The 26,429-nt window shown below is 38.2% G+C and overlaps 1 protein-coding gene across 7 annotated transcripts; it reads right to left on the bottom strand.

The window, feature by feature from the left end:
* Positions 1 to 780: 780 nt before the first annotated feature.
* On the bottom strand, positions 781 to 24,727 carry LOC108283151 (acidic mammalian chitinase). 7 transcript variants are annotated; one of them, XM_017499351.1, is made up of 11 exons: positions 11,075 to 11,177; positions 9,848 to 9,877; positions 9,188 to 9,389; positions 6,677 to 6,733; positions 5,827 to 5,992; positions 3,430 to 3,554; positions 3,125 to 3,248; positions 2,675 to 2,860; positions 2,114 to 2,233; positions 1,885 to 2,026; positions 790 to 1,140 (listed from the first exon to the last, which is right to left on the bottom strand). In XM_017499351.1, the coding sequence occupies exons 1-11, from the start codon at positions 11,094 to 11,096 to the stop codon at positions 881 to 883; spliced, it is 1,434 nt and encodes a 477-aa protein (XP_017354840.1). In that variant the 5' UTR covers positions 11,097 to 11,177; the 3' UTR covers positions 790 to 880. The 7 variants fall into 7 exon arrangements, with proteins under 7 accessions (XP_017354841.1, XP_017354842.1, XP_017354844.1 ...); XM_017499356.1 differs by lacking the exon at positions 9,188 to 9,389 and adding an exon at positions 5,392 to 5,529 and having other exon boundaries at positions 11,075 to 11,119; XM_017499352.1 differs by lacking the exons at positions 9,188 to 9,389; positions 11,075 to 11,177 and adding an exon at positions 24,629 to 24,727 and having other exon boundaries at positions 781 to 1,140.
* Between the last annotated feature and the right edge of the window lie 1,702 nt (positions 24,728 to 26,429).

Here is a 26,429-nt window from a genome sequence, read left to right as displayed (position 1 = left end):
GTGGTGTGTGCCTGTAATCCCAGATACTTGGGAGGCTGAGGAAGGAGAATCACTTGAATCCAGGAGGCGAAGGCTGCAGTTAGATGAGATCATGCCACTGCACTAGAGCCTGGTGACAGAGCGAGACTTCATCTCAGAAAAAAAAGAAGAAGGAGAAGAAGAAGGCTGTCTATCAGCAAATGTTCTCTCTCATCTCACATCCTGGCTTTTCTCTGTAGCTCAGCTCTGCATCAAGGACAATGTTTCCTTCCTCCTAGTCCCTCACTACAGCTCCTGAGCTTACATATGAAGGCCCATCCACACTAGGGACTGACAGGCAATTACTTGTTCCCAGCTGCAAATTCTGAGGGGTGATAATCTTATTGGTGTTCTTGAACCTGATGTCAATCAGCCAAGCCGTGGGAGGGACCAGTCAATCAGCTCTAGGTCTTCAGTAGAAGTGGAGAGAATGTCCCAGCCTTCCACTCCTTGAGCAAGCCAGGCAGCACTGCCTATATCCCCCGAACTCATGGAAGCACTTCAGCTCCTTTCTGAGGAAAGTCACCTGGTGACAGACCCATCCTCTTCATATCCTCATCCCACCTATGCACCAAACATGCAGACATTTCCTCCTTACAGCTTCCAACCGCTATGGAGATGAACACAGGCAGATGAAGACCGTGGTGCTATTAGCTCCGCCCCTTCTTTCCGCACTCTGCTCCATCACTCCATCCCCACGCATAGCCCTTATTTTCATATCTAGAAAAGGTTTCCACCCAAATCACTTAAAACCAAAGACACTCATGTTTTGACTGCTGATTTTATTGCAGGCCTTTAGGTAGGAGCAATATGTCCTAAGCAAAAGAGACTGGAACTCTAGGGAATATAGACTAGGTCAGGCTTATGCCCAGTTGCAACAATCACAGCTGGTGTCGAAGACAAGCCCGGCCTGGCAGTTCTGCTGGTACGTGACTCCATTCAGGCAGTTCCAGAAGGCATTACTGTTATTTGCCACAGGGTAGAGGCCGTTGGCTTTGCCAGCACAGAATCCACTGCCTCCTGAGCTGTCTCCAGAGCTGGTGCTCCCGCTCCCGCTGCCACTCCCACTGACGCTGGGAGCCGCAGTTATTGGCTCAGTGGGCTCAGCTGGAGTCGTGCAACCTGAAACATACAGCAATAAGAGCAGACTCGTGGGCCTGGGAGAGGCTCTAAGCTTCACCTAGAGGTGACGAGAACTGTGGGAGTGGAAGCGTGGAGGTGGGGTGCAGTTGGCTCTGGATCCCTGCGACTAAGAAGATGAGAAAGTAACTCCAGATTCAGGACTTAACTGAAACGACTGTGTCAAGCCAGCCTGGCTTTTAATTGTAAGAAAGGTTGCTCTTTCCTTATGATATCTAAATCATTCAAAAAATATTTACTAACCACCCAGTGTATACAAAACAGTTTTCTAGAATCTGGGCATAAGTGGTGAACAAATAAATTCTAGGAAAAATCTGGAAAAAAATTAGAGAACTGTTACGTCCCCTGAATCGCAGATTAGACATGTGAGAACATGGTGAGGGTTTCTTAAATCTCCCCAGGTGGGCTAAGACTTTGAATAAGGGATTGGTGAGAAGTAGATACATGTGTTGAAGTTAGTATAATTTCTTAATTCTCTTCCATACTCTTAAGACTTAGCAGACTTGGAAAAGCTACCCAGTTAGGCCTGGCTTTCCATAAGTGCCTGATGTTCCTGACAAGGCAGTTCAAGGGCAGAACCTGTCTCTCCCCTGGCAAGAGCAGTGAGGTGAAGCGAAAAGAGGATCCTTGGGCAGGGGTAGGGGGTAGGAAGACATCAGGGTTGCTTTTTGAGTTAAAGAAGGGGCATTTATACACCTGGCCATCACCCCACCCTCGGTCACTTACTTGCATTATGCAGGCTGAGCGCCTTCTTCAGGGTGGAGATTAGGGGAAACTTGCCCTGGTCACAGAAAGTGCCAGTGAAGTCATCTAGATCAATGGCCCAGACCATGGCACCTCCAAAGTTGTTCTGCTTAAGCCATTGAGACTGTTTATAGAAAGAGGAAAACAGGAATCACTTGATTTCCTGGGACTCAGGGCTGGGACTTCAGCACGTTTAAGGGGCTGATCTTACCTTGATTTCGAAGCTCTTGACATTGTCGTAGCCAACCCACTCACTGCCCTGATAGGCATAAGGCACTTCCTGAGGGGCATCCCATTCCTGAGTGGCTCCGTTTTTCAGGAAGGTACAGATCTTTCAAAAGTCAAGAGATTCAAATCTTTTAAATGTTGATCCCATTAAAGAAAAACATGTTTCTAATTATTTTTCTTTCATGTCTACAGTTGGGGGTTTGCTCAATTTTTAATTACAGGTTTTTTTTTGTAGTAAGGGGGATTAAGCTGCTTGTCAAATAATTTTGAGAACCCGCAGTAATTTGAGAGGTATATTTATTTCATTACCTGTGTGATAATATAAATTACATTAAAAATGTAGCCTGTTGTGTGAAGGGATATTATGCATTATTAAATGCTCTTCATTTGGATTATGTAAATGAATGTTATTTAAACCCTTTAAGCACCTGTGTTTAAAGCAGTTATGTAGGAGACAGAATGAACATTCAAGATTTCAGCAGATTCTAGCCCTGAGGCACAGTGCATGGAATTCACAGAGCCCTTTTCAGTCCAATCTATGTACCTCATAGTAAGCCAAGAACCCAGACTCCCTGGTGTAGGGCCCAGCAGGACCAGCACCAGAGGTAGGGGCACCGATTCCATTGTTGGAAGGGTTGCTCAGGGTGAAGGTGCGTCCATAGGTAGGGAATCCAACAATGAGCTTCTCAGCTGGGGCCCCGTTGTCCTTCCAGTAGTTCATGACATAATCCTGCAATGTCAGTGGGTTAGTTACAGGGCCCAACCAGCTGAGGACCCAGTGCTTAGTTGTAAAACTGTATGATGCTAATTGAAAATGGATTAGTATTTTTTTCAAAACATTTTGGTGAAGTTGTAATTAATGGAATATAATCAACTTAAGAGGACAGTTATCTAAGTGAGACACTTGCAGAATTTATGTTTATTTTGTGTCCCAATCTCTGTTTGATTTACATCATCATCTCTGGTCAGCACTTGCATCTGTACAGGGACTCACCACATTGAGGTAGGCGTTGCTGCCAGTGTCTGTCGGGTATTTGTACAGGGGGCTGTTCTCTCCGGTGTAGCCATCCCAGGAGCCATGGAGGTCGTAGGTCATGACATGGATATAGTCCAGGTACCTGAGGTGGGGTAGAGTATTTAAAATCATTTCTGATGGTCATTTCCCACACCTGTGAAGGCACAGTTCCCCACTTCCAAAGCCTCCTAAACAAGGTTCCTGAATAGCAAGACAGACCAAGGACAAGACAGACCTGCCCAAGTGACACCTCCAGGAGTTTGGGGATAAGGCACATCACTCACTGCGACAGCTGGGGGATCTCATAGCCAGACTGGATGTTGGAGATGCCAGCAGCTACTGCAGCAGTGACCATCAGCCTGGGCTTGTTGATCTGCTTGGCCTCCTGCTCAAAAGCTTCACGCATTTCCTACAGAATAATAAGGCATAATAGGACATCTATGATGCTGATTTTAGCTCCTTAAATTATAAGAAACATAGGCTTGTATCATACTTCTCTTTCTTAAATTGCTTTCACATATTTTATTTTACTTTAGTCTCTCAACCATCTAATAAAGTAGATAGGATACATAATATTATTGAATTTTATAGCTATCTAATATGCTTAAAGGTTAGGACACTTCACCAAAGTCCCACAGTGAATTAGTAGATAGGTTATGACCAGAACCCAGATCCCAGATGACATCAGAGCTCCGTGGTATCTCTATACTCTGAGGCTATAGTTGCAGTGATACTTACATCTAGCAGTATAAAAATTTGTTTCATAAAGTAGATGAAGTACTTTATAGGACTGACATCCCATCAAGTAAAATGGTGAATTGGCCAATAAGGAAGGTGGTAACAGCTAGATGATAGGTTCCTATTCAATGCTAGAGATTAATCCACATGTATCTGTGTGACTGTAATCTCATCTAAAGTATTGGGTTTAGTTCTTATAATTGAAACATTAGGGGTGCCAGAGTATGTTCCAATGAAGGGTGGCTCTGAAAATTGTCATGTGGTTACCGATTGAGGGAACTAAGTTATTTAACTGGAGTAAGAGAAATTATAGGCGAGGCATTATAGCTGTCTTAAAACATTAAGCCCACATATTGCAAAAGGTACAGTCTTATTCTCTGTTGCTTCAGTAGGCAGAACTAGAAACAATGATCAGAAGTTGTAAATTATGACTGGAGGCATGTTCCAGCCAAGAAAAGATGTATTCCTTTCTGAGCATTAGAGCTATTCAACAAATAAGTAAATTGCCTTTTCACCTAGTTACTTAACATTGAAACTATTCATTGGCTGGCTGATGATCTGGCACATAGAATGGTATAGCAAACAATGTGTCTTGGGAGACAGTAAGTCTAAACACCAAGTATATCAAGTCAAGCTTTTTTGTCCTGAATTCCAGATGTATATTTATCTGATGCCTACTGGGCATTCCTTTAGGGTGCTCTGCAGATACCTCACACTCATCATGTTCTTCTTATTAAGAAGAGTTCTTCTTACTAAGAGCAGTTCTTCTTATTTCAAATCTATACTTCTTCCTGCATTTGCCATCTTAGTTAATAGCATCACAATCATACCCATCCTCAAAGTCAGAAAACTGGGGGTCCTCTCTGTTTCCCATTTCCAGTTGATCTCCAAATCCTATTGATTCTATTCTCTTGATATCTCTTACATATATCCTCTTCTTCCCTCAGTGTTAGTGCCTTTGTTGGGGCCCTGATCATTTCTTGCTTGGTTTACTACAATAACCTCCTAATTCTATCCGCGCCTTCTCATCTCTTTCTAATTTATCCTCTATGGTTAAAGTCAGCTCTCTGCTATTTAAAATCATTCAAAATAGTCCCATTGCCTCAAAGGTAAAGTGCAAATTCCTGAACATAATATAAAAATTCTCACGATATCTGGTTCTTGTCACCCATGCAACTTCACAGCCATTGCCCACCCACTTGCTCACACTTATCTATCATTGGTGCCATTCCCATCCTCACTTAATTGGTTAACACCAGTTTCTTTCAAGGCTGAGCCCAAGCATGATTTTCTCTAGGAAATGCTTTCTGATCCTGCCCCAGCACAGAATTGGGTACACTCTTTCTTTGTTACTTTTGTACCCTGCAGGCCTCTATCATGGTATTTATCACAATGCACTGCCATTGTTCATTTTTTTCAGTCTTCCACCTCAGAAGAAGTTCTTCAAAGCCAAGGATGGTGTCTTAATCTTATCTTTAGCCTGACAGTATCTGCCACAGAGTATGTGCTCAGTAATAACGGGCAGCCTAGTGTAATGGTTAAAAGCAATGGACTCTGTAGCCAAACTGCAGAGGTAGTTATGATGCCTACTAGTTGTGTGACTTGGGCAAGTTACTTAAACGCTCTCTGTACTTTAGTTTCCTCATCTGTAAAATAAAGATTATAATACTTAGAGTATGTATGCCATAGAGTAAATGTGAAGGTGAAATGAGTTATGGTTCTTAAAACAACATGTAGAGTAGTGCCTGGCACACAGCTCACAGGTTGTTTTGTTGTTGCTATTAAATGTTTGTTTAATGAATGCATGACATAGAAGAATGCTTGCAATCTTATATTTCATCAGTTTAAATTCAAGTTTAGTTTTACCCTACAGCCACCCAATTCTCCTTGGAAAGAAAGACTTTGAATCTTTTTGGGCTAAAGACTGTGACTTCCTTCCCTACCTGCACCAGGACAGTGAAGAGATGCTTGTCCTGAGGAGGGCTCCCACGAGAGCCAGGGTACTCCCAGTCAAAGTCCAGCCCGTCAAACTCATACTGGCGCAGGAATTTGATGACTGAGGTGATGAAAGTCTGGCGGTTCTCAGGAGTGGAAACCATGGCAGTGAAACTGTGGGAGACACAAAGAAGGCAGGGTGAGGCCTTCGTGGCCCCAACACCTTGGAGTAAAATTAAGCTCTCAGTTTCCGCCTCAGAGCCCTTCATCAGAACCCACAGTGCAGATTAAAGCATGTTCTTGTTTTTCTCCTCTCTTCCCTTTGTAATCACTACTCTTCCCAGCCATGGTATCTTAACATTCCCTTTATTTTGTTATCCCCCAACTCTGCTCTTTCTCCCAAGCTGCCCTTGTTTCTTTGAACACCTGGCAAACCCAGCACACTGTATTCCTTCCCCAAACAGTCCACGAAGTTCATGTACTCTCCAAGAAGTCCTCTTGTTTATTTGTGTGATTTTTTTGTTCCTCCCCCGACCAGGAAGTAAACAGACAGAAGCACTGTAACACTCTCCTCAGGGTTTGTACTCTTGAAATACTTTAAGAAGAGGTTGTTTGGGAACCTCAGTAAACTTCTGTGGATAGGGCCCCAAAATGTTCAACCAAAATTAAATGTATGAAATAAACTGTGTTCCACTTAATATTGAGATTCTGGTGTAGCAATTTATTTAATTCACATACTGTTTTATGTATATCCACAATACCCTGTCTTAGACTGTGAAGTCTAAAGGGACATTGATCACATGGGGCCAACTTGTTTTCAATAGCAAATGAACAATATGCTTTCCACAGAAGACTTACGGGGCAGTCCCGAAGTTCCAGCCTCCAATGGCCAGGAGAGTTTTCAGCTGGCTGTTCCTGTAAAGCAAAGGATAGAAACAGATAAATTTCAAAACTCTGGAGTCCCTCTGTTTAAAATACATTGCTTTAGTATTGGATCTGATCATATATTTTTGTTTTGCCTTTTGTAGAACAATTTTCCTCCACTAATGAAAACTTCCTTTATAAAAGTTATTTGTGTTGTTCTTGTCACAAATGCTCTCAGGGTTTCCTAGGGAAATTTGAATTTTGAAACTGGGCTTTAAAAAATATTGTGTATTGGCAATATCTTTGATATATGTAACTTAAAAAGCATAAATAGCTAATATAACGTTCTATTCCGTCAGATAAAATGGTAAATGTTGCTTAAGCTTAATTACATTCTTAGCCTCTATAACATTAACATAAATTAATTGGATTGAAATTATAAGCATTCTCTAGAATAGAGATTCCCAAACATAAATGTACATAATAATTAAGTGCAAGCGTTGTGGGAGGACAACATTAAAAATCTGAGTTTGTCACCCCTTCCCCTGATATTTTGAGCCAGTTGGATTGCAGTAGGGATTGACACTTTAATCAAGTACTCCACATGATTCTGATGCAAGTAGTCAACGGACCACCCTTTGAGAAACACTGCTGTAAAGGGGTTTATTTACTCTTAGCCATTGTAACTTAAATTCTAGGAGCTGCATTCACGATAATGCCATTACTGATGGTAGCAATCATCTGTAGCTTTCCTTCTCTTAAACATAACTAAACCGAACAAAATCAGCCCAGAATGGATTAAAGACCTAAATCCGTGACCTCAAACTGTAAAACTCCTGGAAGAAAACCTAGGAAAAAGCTTCATGAGCTACAGCAAGAATTTTTTGAATATGACATGGAAAGTACAGAAACAAAAGCAAAAATAGACTGGGATTATATCAAGCTAAAAAGTTTTTGCATGACAAAGGAAACAGTGAAGAGGCTACCTATGGGATGGGAGAAAATAGTTGGAAATCATATATCAATTAAGGGATTAGTATAAAAAATGTATAGGAAATGTATACAACTCAGTAATAAGAAAGAAAATAACCCAATTAAAAAATGGGCAAAGGACCTGAATAGGCATTTCTCAAAAGAAGACATACCAATGGTCAACAAGTGTATGAAAAATGCTCAACAGCACTAATCATCAGAGAAATGCATATCAAAATCCAACAAGGCGCCACTCAATCCAGTAAGAATGGCTGTTATCAAAAAGGTGAAAGGTAAGTGTTGGAGAGGATATGGAAAAAGGAACTCTTGCACACTGTGGGTGGGAATGAACATTAGTATACCCATTACGGAAAACAGTATAGTTGTTCCTCAAGCAATTGAAAGATAACTACCATATGATCCAGCAATTACGCTACTGGGTTTATACCCAAAGGAAATGAAACCATGGTGTTGAAGAGCTACTTGAATTTTCGTGTTCATTGCAGCACTATTCACAATAGCTAAGATGCAGAATCAACGTAAGTGCCCATCAATGGATGAGTGGACAAAGAAAATGCGATATATATACACAATGGATACTATTAAGCCTTAAAAAAGAGGCAGAAATCCTGCCATTTGCAGCAATATGGATAAACCTGGAGGATATTATGTTAAGCGAAATAAACCAGGCACAGAAAGACAAACACCACATGATCTCACTTGTAAGTGGAATCTAAAAAAAGTTGAACTCATGAAAGTATAGAGTAGAATGGTGGTTAGCAGAGGCTGTGGGTGGTGTGGGGATGGGGGTTGGGGGGATGTTGGTCAAAGGATACAAAATTTCAGTTAGAAATGAGCAGTAAGTTGCAGAGGTCTATTGTACAATATGGTAACTATTGTTAATATGTTGTATTTTGAAAATTGCTAACAGTACATTTTAAGTGTTCTTACAAAAAAAAAATTAAGCATATGTTGATGGTTAAATTGAGCTGTTCCACACTGTATACATATTTCAAAACATGACATTGTCAGCCAGGTGTGGTGGCTCATGCCTGTAATCCCAGCACTTTGGGAGGCTGAGGAGGGTGGATCATGAAATCAGGAGTTCGAGACCAGCCTGACCAATGTGGTGAAACCCCATCTTTACTAAAAATACAAAAATTAGCTGAGCGTGGTGGCAGATGCCTGTAATCCCAGCTACTCAGGAGGCTGAGGCAGGAGCATTGCTTGAACCTGGGAGCAGAGGTTGCAGTGAGCAAAGATCACGCCACTGCACTCCCGCCTAGGTGACAGAGCAAGAATCGTCTCAAAAACAAAACAAAACAAAACAAAACAAAAACAAAAACAAAAACAAAACTCACGACATTTGTCCATGATAAACACATACAATTTTGTCAATTATAAAAGAAAAATAAAATGCAGAGTCTTGGTCCCTATCTCAGACCCACGGATCTGAACTATATTTCAAGAAGCATTAATGTTTGGGAAGTGCTGTAAAGGGAGATATCAAATTAAATATCTCCCTCCTCCTACTTGTTTTTCAGGCCGTTGAAAGCTTGGTAGAGAGTCTCGTCATTCCATTCAATGGTGGTGATCTCGTTGTTCCGCATCCCAGCAAAGGCGTAGATCAGGTGGGTACAGAGGCAGGGGTCGATGTCATCAGGCTTGAAGCGCCCCAGGCCAGGCCGGTACTGGGCCCAGTTGGTGAAGTAGCAAGTCAGCTGGTAGGCAGAGCCTATGTGTAATCAGCAGGAGGGACAATGGCCTGGTTTAGGATTGTGCTGTGAGTTTTGACCCTGCCTCCGTTTCCCTACCTGTGCCTCAGATGCCTGATCTCTACATGGAGGTAGTTAGTATGAACACTCTTACAGATACACCGAAAGATTCTAACTCAGAACTAGTCACTAACTTGGGGTTGTTTATTTTTAACTTTGACAGACTCATTTTGGGATTTTTGGATAAACCTAGCTAGCAGTCTTCTAAGAAACGATGCCCATAGTCCTATGATGCCTAATGAATACAAGATTTATAATTCAGATGGTCATGCTGAAGAGAATGGCAGTGACAGCCAGTCGAAAACAATTATACCCAAATCAAACCCATCCGTCTGTGAAGCAAACAGCAGTTCTTTTTCCCTAGTATGGTTTATCTCATATACATATTCAATGATAAAACATGGAGTCCATGACTTACCCAGCTGCACATTCAGTACAAGGGCAAGACCTAGACAGAAAAACAACAACAACATGTCCTTTGAACCAATTGTCTGTACCCTGTAGAATCTAATTCTGAAGCATTGATTGTCTTCCAATTTACCATAAATTAATTGTTACAGCCTCAGTGAAATTTAGTAGTGATTCCAAAGGTTTTTCAGTGAATGCAACAGTGGATCTACCTTTCTCCCCCTTTGTCAGAAATGACCATGGTGCCTTCTTCTTACACCCTGTCACGAATAAATGTTACTGAATGGTGAGTCTGAAGTCTACTATCTATGGAAGATGTACTTACTGAAATAATCAACTGGTCACTGTACTCAGTGACTACACATCCATTTGTGCTTCACCTCCCTGAGTGATAGAATACAGCCTTCCAACAGACAAGGCATCTGCTAAAACAGATAATTCAGTATCTTCGGAGCCTTAGGAGTTTTTTGGAATGACTTTTAGGAGCCCTTATGCGAGGAGTGAAGAGCTAGGAACTGTGAGGTGAGACTGCAGATGCCTTTCCCTGGCTTCTACAAAGCAGTTCTTCTACCCTGATTGTTTTATAAATTGAGCCTGAGGTTTCATTTGGAAAACTTCAGAAGCTTAAACAGTTTGCAAATTCCAGCTCTAGAGCAACAAATAAATTCTGGGTATGACTTGACTCTAAACAATTTACTGAATCAACCTCTTTGAATAGTTTAATTTCTAACATTTTTATGGTACATCATCAACTCAGTAGGATAATCGAGGAATAAAAAGAGAAATAATTCTGAAAACAGCAGAACAAAGACAACTTCCATAACTCTTTTAATTCCTACTGATTTTCATCCCTGAAAAAGCTAGCCCAAGGACACAAGCTCATAAATAAACATTGTTCCAATTAAAATGAGATGGCATAGGAAGATGAGTAAAGAAAAAGGAATGACCGAACAAAAGATGAAAGAGTAAGACTAACACTGGGAGAAAGTAAGCCTTTCCTTTAGGAGCAGGCCTGTGGGATGAACAAAAGCAGACATGCTACCAGAGTTAGTGGAGCTTAAGAGAACAAGAGGCGGACTGATTTGTATGTAACAAGATTCACCTGAAATTTGAAACAATGGAAGAAGAATGGAAAAGTATAGAGATGCAGCATGAAGACCACATCATGGTCATAAGAGCCTGTGAGAGAAAAAGAAACCAGCTAAGATGAAGGGTGAATCTCTGATTACAAACTCACCTGTGAGAATAAGCTTTGCCATGGTTGCAGTTAGTACGAGTCCCGTAGAGCCTAGATTGGGTTTTACGTGTTCTGATTCCGTGACTATCACAAGGGCTTCCAAATGGAGAGCAATTTGACCCAGATGTGCATGTAGTTAATCAGTAAACCAACAGATCCCCTCTTCTACAAACACCCTCCCCAGACTTTCAGCCGACACCCTCCCACCACCAGCATCACTACCTTCTCTGCCCAACAAGCACAGAACAAGGCCATGGCTCCTAATAGGGTGGTGGAGACCATCACCATGGAAAGCACCAGCTTAATAGTTTTTTGGCAGTTCCAAGGGCTGATAAGCATCTGTTTAGATAGTGTAGCTAGGTTTTCTGTTGTGGACATTTCGTGCCTAGCATCAAAGCAAGTCTTTATGGAAAAGTAAATAGCAAAAACCTCTGGAAGTAATTAGCTGTTCTTAAACTTTTTCCTTCATGGAATTATTCATATGTAATTTGTACAATCAGTGCCTAAGAAATTTTCCCTCTTCAGGTGCTACTTTCTGAATATTCTACTCGCACATGTTCTTTGGAATGGCTTCAAGTCACAACTATATGATAATTTTATCTAAGAATGTTTGGGTTTCAAAATGTCCCCCAAGAAGGTCACCAAAAACTCTCTAGTGTTCCGTAGTTTCAAATGACATCCACTAAAAACTATTTTGTGTTGCTAATGGATAGAAATAATGTCGATGATATTGACAATATTGAAATGAGTCTCTTAATAGAAATATTTGCAACTTGACCATTTCTGGAATTTTGTATTTAAATTTAACGCCAATCTACCCCTTCCAAACATAATTCACTACCATTATTCTATAATACATTTCTCCTTTGGTCAAAGGTCTATTCTTTGTCCTCAAACATGCCTTGCATGTCTTTGCTCAAGTTATCCCTCCACTCCTTGCCTGTAATGACTTGCCTGCAATGTCTCTTTATTCTCACTGCCTATTTCAATCTTAGCAATTCTTCCAAGTCCAGCTCAGATCTACTCTGTGTATCTCAATGATCTCTCCTTCTTCTGATTTACTTTATGTACTCTAGCACATATTTTCTGTATTGCTTATATGATACTGTCTTGTGACAATACCAGGAATGCAGCTGGTGGGAATATGGGTGCTCATTATGTGATTTCAGAACCTTTGCAGAATTCTTGTGAGTCCAGACAGTTTTATCCATTTATCACATTCAGAAACTAAATTGTATCCATTCTTCCTGTGATCGGTAGGTTAAGTGTTTTGTTCTACTCTCAGAACCAGATAAAGTCTAATAGAAGTGCTGTCAGGGAAAATTTTTGTTTTATTTTAGTTCCAGGGTACATGTACAGGGTGTGCAGGTTTGTTACACAGGTAAACATGTGCCTTGGTGGTTTGCTGCCCCCATTAACCCATCACCTAAATATTAAGCCCAGCATGCATTAGTTATTTTTCCTGATGCTCTCCCTCCTGCCACCCCCACCAACAGGCCCTAGTGTGTGTTGTTCAGGGAAAATTTCAATTGTGAAAATAATCATATCAACAAACACTACAAGTACCTACTATCTGCCGGAGACTGTATTTGGTGCTTATATCACTTAGGCTTTAATTATGTAAGAAATCGAAACCAACTCTAATAAGCACAAATCAATATATTTGAAAGACATGAAGAAGCTCACAGAATCAAAAAGAATACAGAACCTGCCTCTAATATAATAGAAACCAAGTCTTCCTCTGGGGAGGGGTATAGGAGGAAAGCTTAGAATAAATAAACTCCAATTTTATTTTCCATCCATGAATGACAAGAATTAAATTCTGGGGGAAAAAGCATATTGTTATATAACACTAGACCCTTGATTAGGGAAATAGCAGGGTACTTGGATTAACATTTTCCCCAGGACTGGTCACAAAATGCAATTCTAAAAGAATAAAAAGTTTAAGCTGAGTGACTAAAAAAAATAACTATCATCAGAGGACTTGACTTTATTATTTCTTTTACACTACAAAGAGAATTATTACCATCACATCTATTTTGCAGATGAGAAAATTAACCAGCTCCTTAAACACCAGATCAATGACAAGACCAGCTGTCTCCACAATGGGAATTTCCTAATTTATACAGCACTGCTTCTCTGTGTTAAGTAGGCAAGCTTTTGGTCCAGGTTGAAATGAGTAAGGCTTTTTTCCCAGATAGTCAATCAGGAGAATACAGCTGAGCCACAGAGTCAGAATGTGTCAAATCAGAGTCAAGGATTTGCAAAAACAAACAGCAAGGCCAGTAGCTCCAGGTTTATTTTATTCAGGACTATTGGGTGTAGCTACCATTTATATCTAATGAGAGATTGTCTATTAAATTTTGCATCCCTGATTCTGAATAAATGACGTGACCTGCAGATTAAACATTCCTTTTTAATACCTCCGTAAGAGCTCCAAGTATGTCCTCATCAAACTTGCATACTATCTGAGCACTTGGGTATTGGAAAGAATTATGAGCCATAGAATGAATAGTTGAACAATGAGAACACATGGACACAGGGAGGGGAGCACTACACACTGGGGTCAGTTGGGGGGAAATAGGGGAGGGACGGTGGGGGGTGGGAAGCTGGGGAGAGATAGCAAGGGGAGAAATGCCAGATGTAGGTGATGGGGAGGAAGGCAGCAAATCACACTGCCACGTGTGTTCCTATGCAACAATTTTGCATGTTCTTCACATGTACCCCAAAACCTAAAATGCAATAAAATAAATAAATGGGAAAAAAAAAGATATACCTTTGCCAGTACAAAAAAAAAAATGAATAGTTTTAAATTGTGAACATGTGTATCCTTTTACATTAGTATTTTTTTTCAATAACCTTGTATTATTTTTAGTCTCTTTAATTGTAAAATCTACAATAAACATGACTTTTGGTATACATTTTAAGAAAAATGTGGCTGGGCACAGTGGCCTGTAATCCCAGAACTTTGGGAGGCTGAGGCGGATGGATCACCTGAGGTCAGGAGTTCAAGATCAGCCTGGCCAATGTGGTGAAACCTTGTCTTTACTAAAAATACAAAAATTAACTGGATGCAATAACGGGTGCTTGTAATCTCAGCTACGCTAGAGGCTGAGGTAGGAGAATTGCTGGACCCTGGGACGCAGAAGTTGCAGTGAGCCGAGATCACACCATTGCACTCCGGCTCAGGCGACAACAGCAAGACCCCTTCTTAAAAAAAAGACAAAAGGAAAAAGTTAAATGTTAAAACCCTTTCCCCATCACCTAGCTTAAAAAATAACATTATCTTTGACTATTACCCTATATGCTTCTCCCCCGTTAAATGCCCTCATTCCCCTGGAGTAACCACTATTCTTTGTTTTGATCTATTTTCTTACTTCATTTATAATATTGTCACATATGTCTGTTTCCCTAAATAATACATTCATTAGTTTTATATACACTTATTATAATCACTTTATTATATTAGTTTTAACATGTTCATTAGTCTTGACTTTGTAGAAATGAAATAATACCATATGCATTCTGTTTCATTCATTTTTAGCTCAGCATTGTTTTTGAGATTTATCCAGTTGTTACAAGTAGCAGCTGTTCACTTAGTTTCATAGCTCTGTGGTATTCCATTATACAAATATGCTGTGATTTAACTTATCCTTTTTATGAATAACAACACATGGTTTATTTTCAGTATTTTTCTTCTGCATGCTTCTATAAGCATTCCTGTACGCAGGTCTCTTGGCGCTCATTTGGAAGAGTTTTTCCAATGTTTACACCTAGGAATGGAATTGCCCAGTGAAATATTACATGCATATTAAAATTTACTATTTAGTTAGAAAGTTTCTTCCAAAGTAGTTATATCAATTTACATTATCAACAGCAATGTATGAGAATTCCTATCACTCTACTTCTTTGACAAAACTTAATCAGACTAAAATTTGTGTCATTAAGATGAGTAGTTTTAGTTTATATCTATCAAATTACTAATGCGGTTGAGCATTTTTGACATTTATTGGCTGCTTTCATTTTCTGTGAAATGCCTGCTTGTATCTTTTGCCCATTTTTCTACTGTGCTGTTCACAAGTTTATTAATTTTTATAGTCATGCTTTATATATTCTGGATTGTAATTATTTTTCAGTTATGTGTGTTGGACATCTTTTCCCATTTTACGGCTTATTTTTTCACTCTCTTTACGGTGCCTTATAATGAAAATAAATTCTTAATTTTAATATAGTCAAATACATACCACTTGTTCTTTATAGTTTGATTTTTTGGAATCTTATTTGAAAGATTTCTCCCTACTCTGAGGATGTAAATATCCTTTATATTTTCTTCTAAAATTCTAAATGTTGCCTTTAAATTTGAGCTTTTAATATATCAAGTTTATCTTTTGTGTGTAGTGCATAGACTTAATCTAATTTTATTTTTTCCATGTGGAGAACTACTTGCTCCAGCACAATTTAAAAAACCCATCTTTTCCACACTAATGCCATTTCTGCCACTCCTCAGATCTGTCATAGTTAATGGTATCCCACCCTCCAACACACACACACACACACACACACACACAGCTTTTCATCCTCAGGAATGCCTTAGTTATCCTGGCCTTTTATACTTTCATTTTAATTTTATCATAAAAATTTCATAAGAAATCCCATTGAATTTTGATTGGAATTACATGGAATAACATTGGAAAAATGAAAATCTTTATGAATTTAAGTTTTTCCATGAAAATGAGTTGCCTCTCAAGTTATTTGTATCTTTGAAAGTGTCTGTTAATAAAGTTATATAACTTTCTCCATAGTAATCTTTCACATCTTAAAAAATTATAGATCTCTTATATAGTTTATCTCTACTATAGATGATACCATTTTAAACTGCATTTTCTATTTATTACTTGTTTGTATAAATGCAATCAATCTTTATAAAAAATTTAATTCCAGCAACATCACTAAACATGATTATTAGTTTAAATAATTTTCTATTCATTTTTTGGCTTCTATGTCATCTGAGAATAATGGCAGTTTTCTTTCTTCATTTCCAACATGCTTAGCTTAAAGGAGCATCACATAAAAGGAATATGAGGAAAGGATTCTGAGAAGATGGCAGAGTAGAAAGCACCAGAAATCTGTCTCCCTTCCTAAACAAAAATTTTACTGGCAGAATTTGTCTGATGCAACTACTTTGGAACTCTAGAGTCTATTGAAGCCCTGCAACTTCAGAAGAAAGCTTCATAGGTAAATTGAAGTTAATTTTAGTCAATTTCAATTCTTAGCACAGTAGCAGATATTCTTCCTTCACCACTAAGCCCCAAGGCAGGCAGCTGTGCATGTGTTCTGGGAGAAGCTTGTACAGAGCTTGTGGGAGCCAGGGTGGGCAATAAAGGGCTATGTTTTTCAAATATCAGAGATCTGTGCTCTTGTCGCTGACTGCCGCTTCTGGTTACAAAGGTGCAGACAAAGAGGCAGGCAGTCATTGTTGTTGCACCTTCCCCCATGGTTGCAAGCTACCCCTCCTCTGGCTAAAGTAATATCCTGGTGATGTAAAGGGTTGGCAGCATTCTTATCTTCCCTTTATTTTTCTCTTTCCAACATTTGGAAGCCAGACTTCAAACATGAGGATATTAAAAAATTACTGTGTATACTGGGAGAATTAGAAAGTGACTGTATATGCCCAAAGAAAGACTCAGAAAAGACCTGTGAAGATCTTAAGTTTGTACTTCAGGTTTATTCTCAGCACAGGGCTAGCTTACAACAAAAACAACAAAACAAAACCCCAAACCAAAGCCAAATGCAGTGACCTGTAATCCCAGCTACTCAGGAGACTGAACTCAAAGGAGCATTTGAGCCCAGGAGTTTGAGGCCAACCTGGGCAACAGCAAGATCACAGCTCTAAAAAATAAAAAATAAAAAAAGATAAGAAACCAAAGCAATAACAAAAAACCCCCAGCAAATCCTGGGGAATGGGGAGAATCTGCTTTTCAGAGATACCACATTATTAGGTTCAAATGTCCAGTTTTTAACCAAAAATCACAAGGCATACAAAGAAACAAGAAAGCACAGTTCATTCAAATGAAAAAAGTAAATCAACAGAAATGTGCCTGAAAAAGACCTGATGGCAAATATACTAGGCAAAGGCTTTAGAACAACTGTCTTGAATATGCTCAAAGAACTAAAAAAAAAGTAGAGAGTGAAGAAAATGATGTATGAACAAAATGTAAATATTAATAATAAGATTTTTAAAAACTTGAACCAAAACATAAAATAAATTCTGGAGCTAAAAAGTAACATAACTGAAATGGAAAACTCACTAGAAAGGTTCAGGGGCAGATTTGCACTGATAGGAGAAAGAATTGGTAAACATAAAGACAGGAGAGTGAAAATTACCAAGTTTGAGGAACAGAAAGAAAACAAATTGAATAAAACTGAACAGAGCCTAAAGGACATGTGTGTGTGTGTGTATGTGTGTGGGGTGCATGGCAACATATTCAAGCTTATGTACATGGCATTTGAGGTTGAGCGTGGAAAAATTCTGAGGCACTGTGTGTATGTTATTTGTGCATGGGATTGAAACTCCTTAACAGGACAGGGAGTGCAGTGTGTGGTGTGATAAGGAATCCTAAAAACAGCCTCTTGAGAATGCAGTTTGACTGTGTACAAGGTCACAGGTGCCTCAGCATCCCACCTTAAATGACCATCTAGTGGATGTTTGTAGTTAAGACAAGCCCTTTCAATAAATGCTTGGTGGAAGGATGCTGGGGCAGACTCTCCCAGAAGAGCTACCTCCCTATCCCCACTCAGCTGGAACTGTCTGAGTACTTAGTTCTTGGCATTCACAGCAAACTATATGCTCTGCAACATGAAAAGCCATCAAGTGGACCAACATACACATTGTGAGAATTTGAGAAAAATAAAAGAGAAAGAAAGGATCAGAGAGAATATTTTAAAAGATAATGGACTAACACTTTCCACATTTGATGAAAGACATGTATATAAACATCCAAGAACTCAGCAAACTCCAAGTAAGATGAACTCAAAGAAATCCACACCAAGAAACATTATAATCAAAATTTAAAAGCCAAAGACAGAGTCTGGAAAGCATCAGAAGAGAAGCAACTGGCCACATACAAGGGATCCTCAATAAAATTATCAGCACTTTTCTCATCAGAAACTTTGGAAGCCAGAAGACAGTGGGCAGGTATATTCAAATTTCTGAAAGAAAAAAAGTGTCAACCAAAAATCTTGTATCTGGAAAAACTATCCTTCAAAAGCAAGGGATAAGATGAAACATTTCTAGATAAACAAAAACTGATGTAGTTTGTTACCAATGGACCTGTCCTGCAAGAGATGCTCAAAGGAGTTCTATAGGGCAAAATAAACAGACACTAGACAGCAACTTGATGCCATATGAATAAATAAAGTTCTCAGAAAAAGTAAACACATGCGCAATTATAAAAGCTAGTATTATTGCAACAATGGCTTGTAATTCCACGTTTTGTTCTCCACGTAATTTAAGAGACAAATGCATTTCAAAGAATCATTAGTTTATATTTTTGAACATACAATGTATAAAGGTGATATTTCATAACATCAACAACTGAAAGGGGTAAGAAATGGGGCTGTAAAGAAGCAGAGTTTTTATAAGTTATTGCAGTTAAACATGTGTAAATTAAAATTAGAATGTTATAATCTTAGGATATTAAATGTAACCCCCATTGTAACCACAAAGAAAATAGCTCTGTGTGTATATATGTGTGTGTGAATGTATATGTGTATATGTGTGTGTGTGTGTATATATGTATGTATGTATGTATATATATATATGTATGTATGTATGTGTATATATATATACATGGAAATAAGAAAGAAATGTAGATATTTTACTATAAAGAACTAATGACAAAGAAAGCCATGTCAGAAGTGAGGGGCAAAAAAACTAAAAGGCATATAGAAAACAAATAATTAAGATGACAGAAATAGTTCCCTATTTATCAGTAATTAAATGTAAATGTATTAATGCTTCAATCAAAATACTGAGATTGGCAAAATGAATTAAAACACATAATCCAACCATACTCTGTCTACAAAAGACTCATTTTAGATTTAAAGACATAAATAGTTTGAAAGAGAAAGAATGGAGAGAGGTATTCTATACAAATAACAACCAAAAGAGAGCAGAGGTGGCTATATTAATAACAGACAAAACAGATTATAAAAAAATGTACAAGAGACAAAGCAGGACATTATATATTAATAAAAGGTTTAATACAGCAAGAATATAACAATTACAAACATTTCTGTGCCTCATGACACACCATAAAATTATTTGAAGCAAAAACTGACAGAATTAAAGGAAGAAATAGACAGTCCTACAATAAATAATAGCTGGAAACTTCAGTAGCACATTCTCAGTAATGAATACAACAACCACATGGAAGATAAGTGAGAAAATAGAGGACCTAAACAACATCATAAAGCAACTAGATGTAAGAGATATATACAGAATACTCCACCTAACAAAAACAGCATTTACATTCTTCCCAAGTGCACATGGGACATTTTTCAGTATAGACTATATGTTAGGTCACAAATTAAGTCTCAATAGATTTAAAAATATAGAGATCATACCAAGTATCTTCTCCAACCACAATGGGGTGAAGTTAAATCAATAATAGAAGTGAAACTGTAGAATCCACCAATGTGTGGAAACTAAACAACACACTCTTAAACAATAATAGATTAAAGAAGCAGTCATAAGGGAAATTAAAAAATACTTAGAGATGAATGAAAATAAAAACATATCAAAACTTATGAGACCCTGTGAAGGCACTATGAAGTGGGAACTTTATGACTGTAAATGTTTACATTGAAAAACAAGAAAACAAGAAAAATCTCAAATTGACAATCTAATTATACTTAAGGAGCTAGGAAAAGAAACACAAATTAAACCCAAAGGTAGCAGAAATAATAAAGACTGGCACTCAGATAAATGAGTTAGAAAATAGTAAAACAATAGAGAAAATCAATAAAGTAAAAAGTTAGTTCTTTGAAAAGGTAAAACACTTTGACAAACTTTTAGCTAGATAAACCAAGAAAAAAGAGGAGACTCAAATTACTAAAATCAGAAATAAAAATGGGGACACTACAATTGACTGTAAAAAAATAAAAAGAATAATCAGGCTTTTATGGACAATTGTATGCCAATGAATTAGATAATCCAAATGAAATGAACAAATCTCTAGAAACACAAAACCTACCAAAGCTAAATCATGAAAAAGAGAGAAAATTGGAACAGGCCTATAACTACTAAGGAGATTGAATTAGTAACAAAAATGTTACACTGGACATGATGGCTTATCATACCTGTAATCCCAACACTTTGGGAGGCTGAGGTAGGAGAATCAATTCAGCCTGGGGGGTTTGAGGCTGCAGTGAGCTGTGATTGCACCACTGCATTCCAGCCTGAATGATAGAGTGAGACCCTGTCTCAGAAAAAATAATAAAATAAGCTTCCAACCAAGAAAAGCCATAGATCTGATGACTTGACAGGTGAATTCTACCAAACATTAGTGACAGACTAACACCAATTCTTTTCAAACTTCCAAAAAAAAAAAAAAATGAAGAGGAAAAACACTTTCTAACTCATTCTATGTATCCAGCATTACTGTAATATCAAAGCCAGATAAATATACAAGAAAACTACAGACAAATATTCCTTATGAACATTGGTGGAAAAATCCTCAACAAAACACTATTAAACTGAATTTAACAGGATGTTAAGGGATTACATACCATGATCAAGAGAGACTTATTCATGGAATGCAAGGATGGTTCAACATACAAAAATTAATGAATGTAATATACGACATTAAAAGAATGAGGAAAAAATGGCATAAACATCTCAATTGATGCAGAAAAGGTATTTACCAAAATTCAACACCCTCTCATAATAAAAACGAACTAGGAATTAAAGCAAACTACCTCAACATAATAAAAGCCGCGTTTGAAAAACCCACAGCAAATATCATACTCAATGGTAAAAGACTGAAAGCTTTTCTTCTAACACCAGAAACAAGATAAGAATGCCTGCTTTTGCCACTTCTATTCAACATAGTCTTAACCAGAACATTTAGGCAAAAATAAGAAATAAAAGACATCTAATTTGGGAAAAAAGTAGTAAAATTGTTCCGCAGATGTGATCTTATATATGAAAAACCCTAAAGATTCCACACAAAAATTTTTGTCAGAGCTAATGAATTCAGCAAAATAACAGGTTACAAAGTCAACACAAAAATCAGTTTCATTTTTATAAACAATGAAAATTGAAAAAGAAAAATTATAAAAATAATTACATTTACAATAGCATCAAAAACAATAAAATACTTCGTAACTTAATGAGGTGAAAAACTTGTACAATGAAAACTATAGAACTCTGTTCAAATAAATTAAAGAAGTTATGAAAAAATGGAAACATACCCCACATTCATGAATTGGAAGTCTTAATATTGTTAAAATGTCTATACTATCCAAAGTGGTGTACAGACCCAATGCAATTTCTATCAAAATCTCAATGATGTTTTTTTTGTTGTTGTTGTTGTTGGAGACAGAGTTTCACTCTGTCACCCAGGCTAGAATGCATTGGTTTGATCATAGCTCACTGCAGTCTTGACTTCTTAGGCTCAAGCAATCCTCCCACCTCAGCCTCTCAAGTAGCTGGGACCACAGTCACATGCCACCATGCCTGGCTAATTTTTTTGTATTTTGTATATGGACAGGGTTTTGCCATGTTGCCCAAGCTGGTCTCAAACTTCCTAGCTCAAGCAATCTGCCCAGCTTGGCCTCCCAAAGTGCTGAAATTATGAGCGTGGGCTACCACATCTGGCCCCACGATGTTTTTTGGGCCATTATCTAACATCATATGCAAAATTAACTCAAAACAGATCAAAGGCCTAAATGTAAGACCTAAAAGCTTAAAACTCTTAGAAGAAAACATGGGGAAAAAATTTCATGATGTTGGACTTTGCAATGATTTGTGGGATATGACACCCAAATCACAGACAACAAAAGAATAAAATGCACAAATTGGACTTCATAAATATTTTAGAAGTTTGCATATCAAAAGGCAATACAGAGTAAAAATGCAACTCACAGAATGGGAGAAAATATTTGCAAATAGCATATCTGATAAGAGATTAATATTCGGAATGTAGAGAGAACTTCTAAAACTCAGTAACACAGAATGACACACACAAAACCAAACAGCTTGATTCAAAATGGGCAGAAGACTTGAATATATATTTCTTCAAAGAAGATATTGAAATGGCCAATAAACACATAAAAAGATACTTAACGTCATTAATAATTAAGGAAATGCCTATCAAATCTACAATGAGATATCACCTCATATCCACTAGGACGGCTACTATCAAAAGAAAGAAAATAATAAGTGTTAACAAGGATGTGGAAAAATTGGAGCAGTTGTGCCCTGTTGGTAGGAATGTAAAATGGTACAGCTACTATGAAAAACAGTATGGAAGTTTCTAAAAAAATCATATGTAGAATTACCATATGATCCAGCAATTCCACTTCCAGGTATACCCAAAAGAATTGAAAGTTTGGTGTCAAAGAAATATTTGTACGCCTATGTTCCCAGTAACATTACTCACCATAACTAAAACATTCAACCAACTCAAGCGTCCTTCAATGAATGGATAACAAAACTGTTATATATACATACAATAAAGTATCATCAGCCTTTAAAAGGGAATTCTGACTTTGTTACAACATGAATGAACCTTGAGACATTATGCTAAATGAAAAAAGCCAGTCCAAAAAGACAGATACTATATGATTTTTCTGTTTATGTGAGATACTTGCAATAGTCAAAATCACGGAGACAGAAAGTAGAATAGTGATTTTCTGGAGCTGTGGGAGGGGGGGAAATGGGGACTTACTGGTTAATAAGTATAGAGTTGAAGTTTTACATGATGAAAAAATTATAGAGATGGAAAGTGGTGATGGCTGAAGAACATTATGAATATATTTAGTACCATTGAACCGTACACTTAAAAATATTTAAGTTGGTAATTTGTTTTGGTCTATTTTACTACAAGAAAAACATTTTTAAAACGTTGAAGAAAAGACAATGGAGACTGACCCATGTAGTCAATCTGAGAGAGAATGACAGTTTATTCACATAAAAAGAGGGCAAGACTGTTAGAATAACCAATGCCAATCAATTGCAGAGAGCATTCTCCCACACCTGTCTGATACACCTGTCTGATATTCTGTTCTGCCATGTGACAGAATGTAAAACACCTAGCACCAGGCCTAGCACATATTAGTTATTTAATAAATTTTAGTTAATGTTATTTTTCCCAATCTGAGGACCTCAAATTCTTGGATAGCTGAGGAGTAATTGTAGGGGAAAGGGGAGTTTGCACTCCAAATATTGTGTATGAATTAAATAACTTACCTGTTTCAAATATAAATTTAATTATAATCATCATTTTTTAAGATTTTATTTTATTTTAAGTTCTGTGATACATGTGCAGGACGTGCAGGTTTGTTACCTAGGTAAATGTGTGCCATGGTGGCTTGTTCAGCTATCAATCCATCATCTAGGTATGAAGCCCCACATGCTTTATCTATTTATCCTGATGCTTTCCCTCTCCTGAGCTGCCTGACAGGCCCCAGTGTGGGTTGTTCCCCTTCCTGTGTCCATGTATTCTCATTATTACAATTATTTTCAAAATATGGATGTTTAAGTAAAATACTAATTCATTTGGAAATTCGAGTTGAATTTTGCTATATATTTTCTTTTTTTCCCCTTTTTTTAAAAAAAGGTTTACTTTAAGTTCCAGGATACAAAGGCAGAATGTGTAGGTTTGTTATATAGGTATACATGTGCCATGATGACTTGCTCCACCTATAAACCCATTATCTAGGTTTTAAGACCCACATGCTTTAGGTGTTTGTCCTAATGCTCTCCCCGCCCTTGTCCCCCACCCTCTAACAGGACCCAGTGTATGATGTTCCCCTCCCTGTGTCCATGTGTTCACATTGTTCAATTCCTGCATATGGGGGAGAACATGCAGTGTTTGGTTTTCTGTTTCTGTGTTAGTTTGCTGAGGATGATAGCTTCTAGCTTCATCCAAGTGCCTGCAAAGGACATGGTTTCATTCCTTTCTATGACTGCACAGTATTCTATGATGTATATGTACCACATTTTCTTTATCCAGTCTATCGTTGTTGGGCATTTGGGTTGGTTCCATGTCTTTGCTATTGTGGATTGTGCTGCAATAAACACATGTGTGCATGTGTCTTTATGGTAGAATGATTTATATTCCTTCGGGTATAAAATGTTCTGTGCAGGAGACATGTGAGGGGAGAAGAAAAGACACACACATAATACCTTTAAGGGTAAAAACAAACTTTATCCCACGTAAATGGCAATGCAGATATAATAAGCAAATGGTAGAATAAGCAAATTGATGTAATAATCAAATTACAATTGAAGGGAGAAGGGAAAAGATGTATGTATGTATTTATACTCACCTGGCTATGGAGGATTCACCACCAGACCTGGAAGCAGCGGCTGGGCTCTAGAGTCAGCCATCCGTTTGTACACAGACAAGGAGAGGTCTCATGAAGCTTCAGTGCAGTCTGGGACCACAGCTCTTTTTGTAATGAGTTGTTTGGCATGAGGCCTAGTAATGAGGGCCCTTCATGACTGGGCTCAAGGAACATAAAAAGGTCAACTTGTTTTTTGCGATTGTCTATTGTTTTTCAATAACTCATGTATAGGAATAGATTGAAATAGATATTTCTGCAAAACACTGCTGGATGAACACCTCAAGGGGCTCACACAACCTGTTCCAGGACTTGGTGACCATTGTTTGTGTCCATGTTCAATTGAGTTCAAATTTAATAATTTAACTTTTCCTCTAAATTCGGCATCAATCTGATACTCAATTGTAGGAAAATACCCTTATGGATACATGGGAAAGGCTTATTAGATATAGATTACAGATACAGGATAAGCACAGGAGAATTAAAAGCACAATTAATAAAAACCACACCCACCATGGTTTGCAAGGAGAGAAATATTGTGAGAACTGGCTATACACACAACATTTAGTATGCAGCAAGGCGTAACCCCCGTCTTGGACTGTGGTAAGCTTATCTAATGCCGTTTTGATTTTGCAACACAACAGTTCACAGCTGAGCAAATTCATCTGATAACAACAAAAGTCCTGTGTCTGACTCTGGAGCTCAGGCTGTTGCTTCTCAGTCTGGTGGTGAATCCTCCTCTTGAAAAGCAATTGTTAGCTTCCTATTGGGCTTGCTGGAAACAGAGCACCTCTGCCTCAACCATGATGTCTTTATGAGGCCTGAAAATCCTGTTATGACTTGGGTCATGAGTTCCCCCCAAAACTCACTGGATTTTTTTTCCCATAGGCAAAGATAGGGACCATCATCAATTTTATCATGTTTAACCCTTTATATAGAAGCCATAATCACATAGACTTTCTTTCTTTCTTTTTTTTTTTTTTTTTTGAGACGGAGTTTTACTCATGTTACCCAGGCTGGAGTGCAATGGCACGATCTCGGCTCACCGCAACCTCCGCCTCCTGGGTTCAGGCAATTCTCCTGCCTCAGCCTCCTGAGTAGCTGGGATTACAGGCACGTGCCACCATGCCCAGCTAATTTTTTGTATTTTTTTTTAGTAGGGACGGGGTTTCACCATGTTGACCAGGATGGTCTCGATCTCTTGACCTCGTGATCCACCTGCCTCGGCCTCCCAAAGTGCTGGGATTACAGGCTTGAGCCACCGCGCCCGGCATCACATAGACTTTCTAAGAGGGAGCTGTGATGGGAGTCTACCCAGAAGTTCTGTTGGTTCAATCAGCCTATTTTAGATTATATTCTTCACCTGTTATGAGGAACTAATCTCATAAGTCACATACTTTGTCTTTCCTCTCCTTTGCACCCATTTAACTGGAGCTTATAACACCCTGACAATGTGACAACCCGTGCCATCTTGAACTAATTCTACCAGTCATAGAAGGAGGGTCAGAGGAAGGCATTTGTTTGATCCTGCTTAGATAAGACCATACACAAATCATTTTACATGCACCAAAGTTTTCAAATTGCAATTTCATTCTAAATGCTGAGTCAAGCTCTCCTCGGTCTGCCTCCTTAGAGCTAATTTTTCCAAGGCCAACAATAACAATCATGGAAAGATAGGCTCGGTGATCTTAACTAGCCAGTGTCCTTTTATCACTCTGTATCCTTCGGAATTTAGTGGACTAGTCCCCATGACTGTCATATCAATCTTTGAAAGTGATGGGACACA

This window comes from Cebus imitator, unplaced genomic scaffold, assembly GCF_001604975.1.
Source record: "Cebus imitator isolate Cc_AM_T3 unplaced genomic scaffold, Cebus_imitator-1.0 Scaffold256, whole genome shotgun sequence".
NCBI classification, from domain to species: Eukaryota; Metazoa; Chordata; class Mammalia; order Primates; family Cebidae; genus Cebus; species Cebus imitator.
Note: the sequence above shows the minus strand (reverse complement) of the source record. Positions and strands in the feature narration are given on the sequence as shown.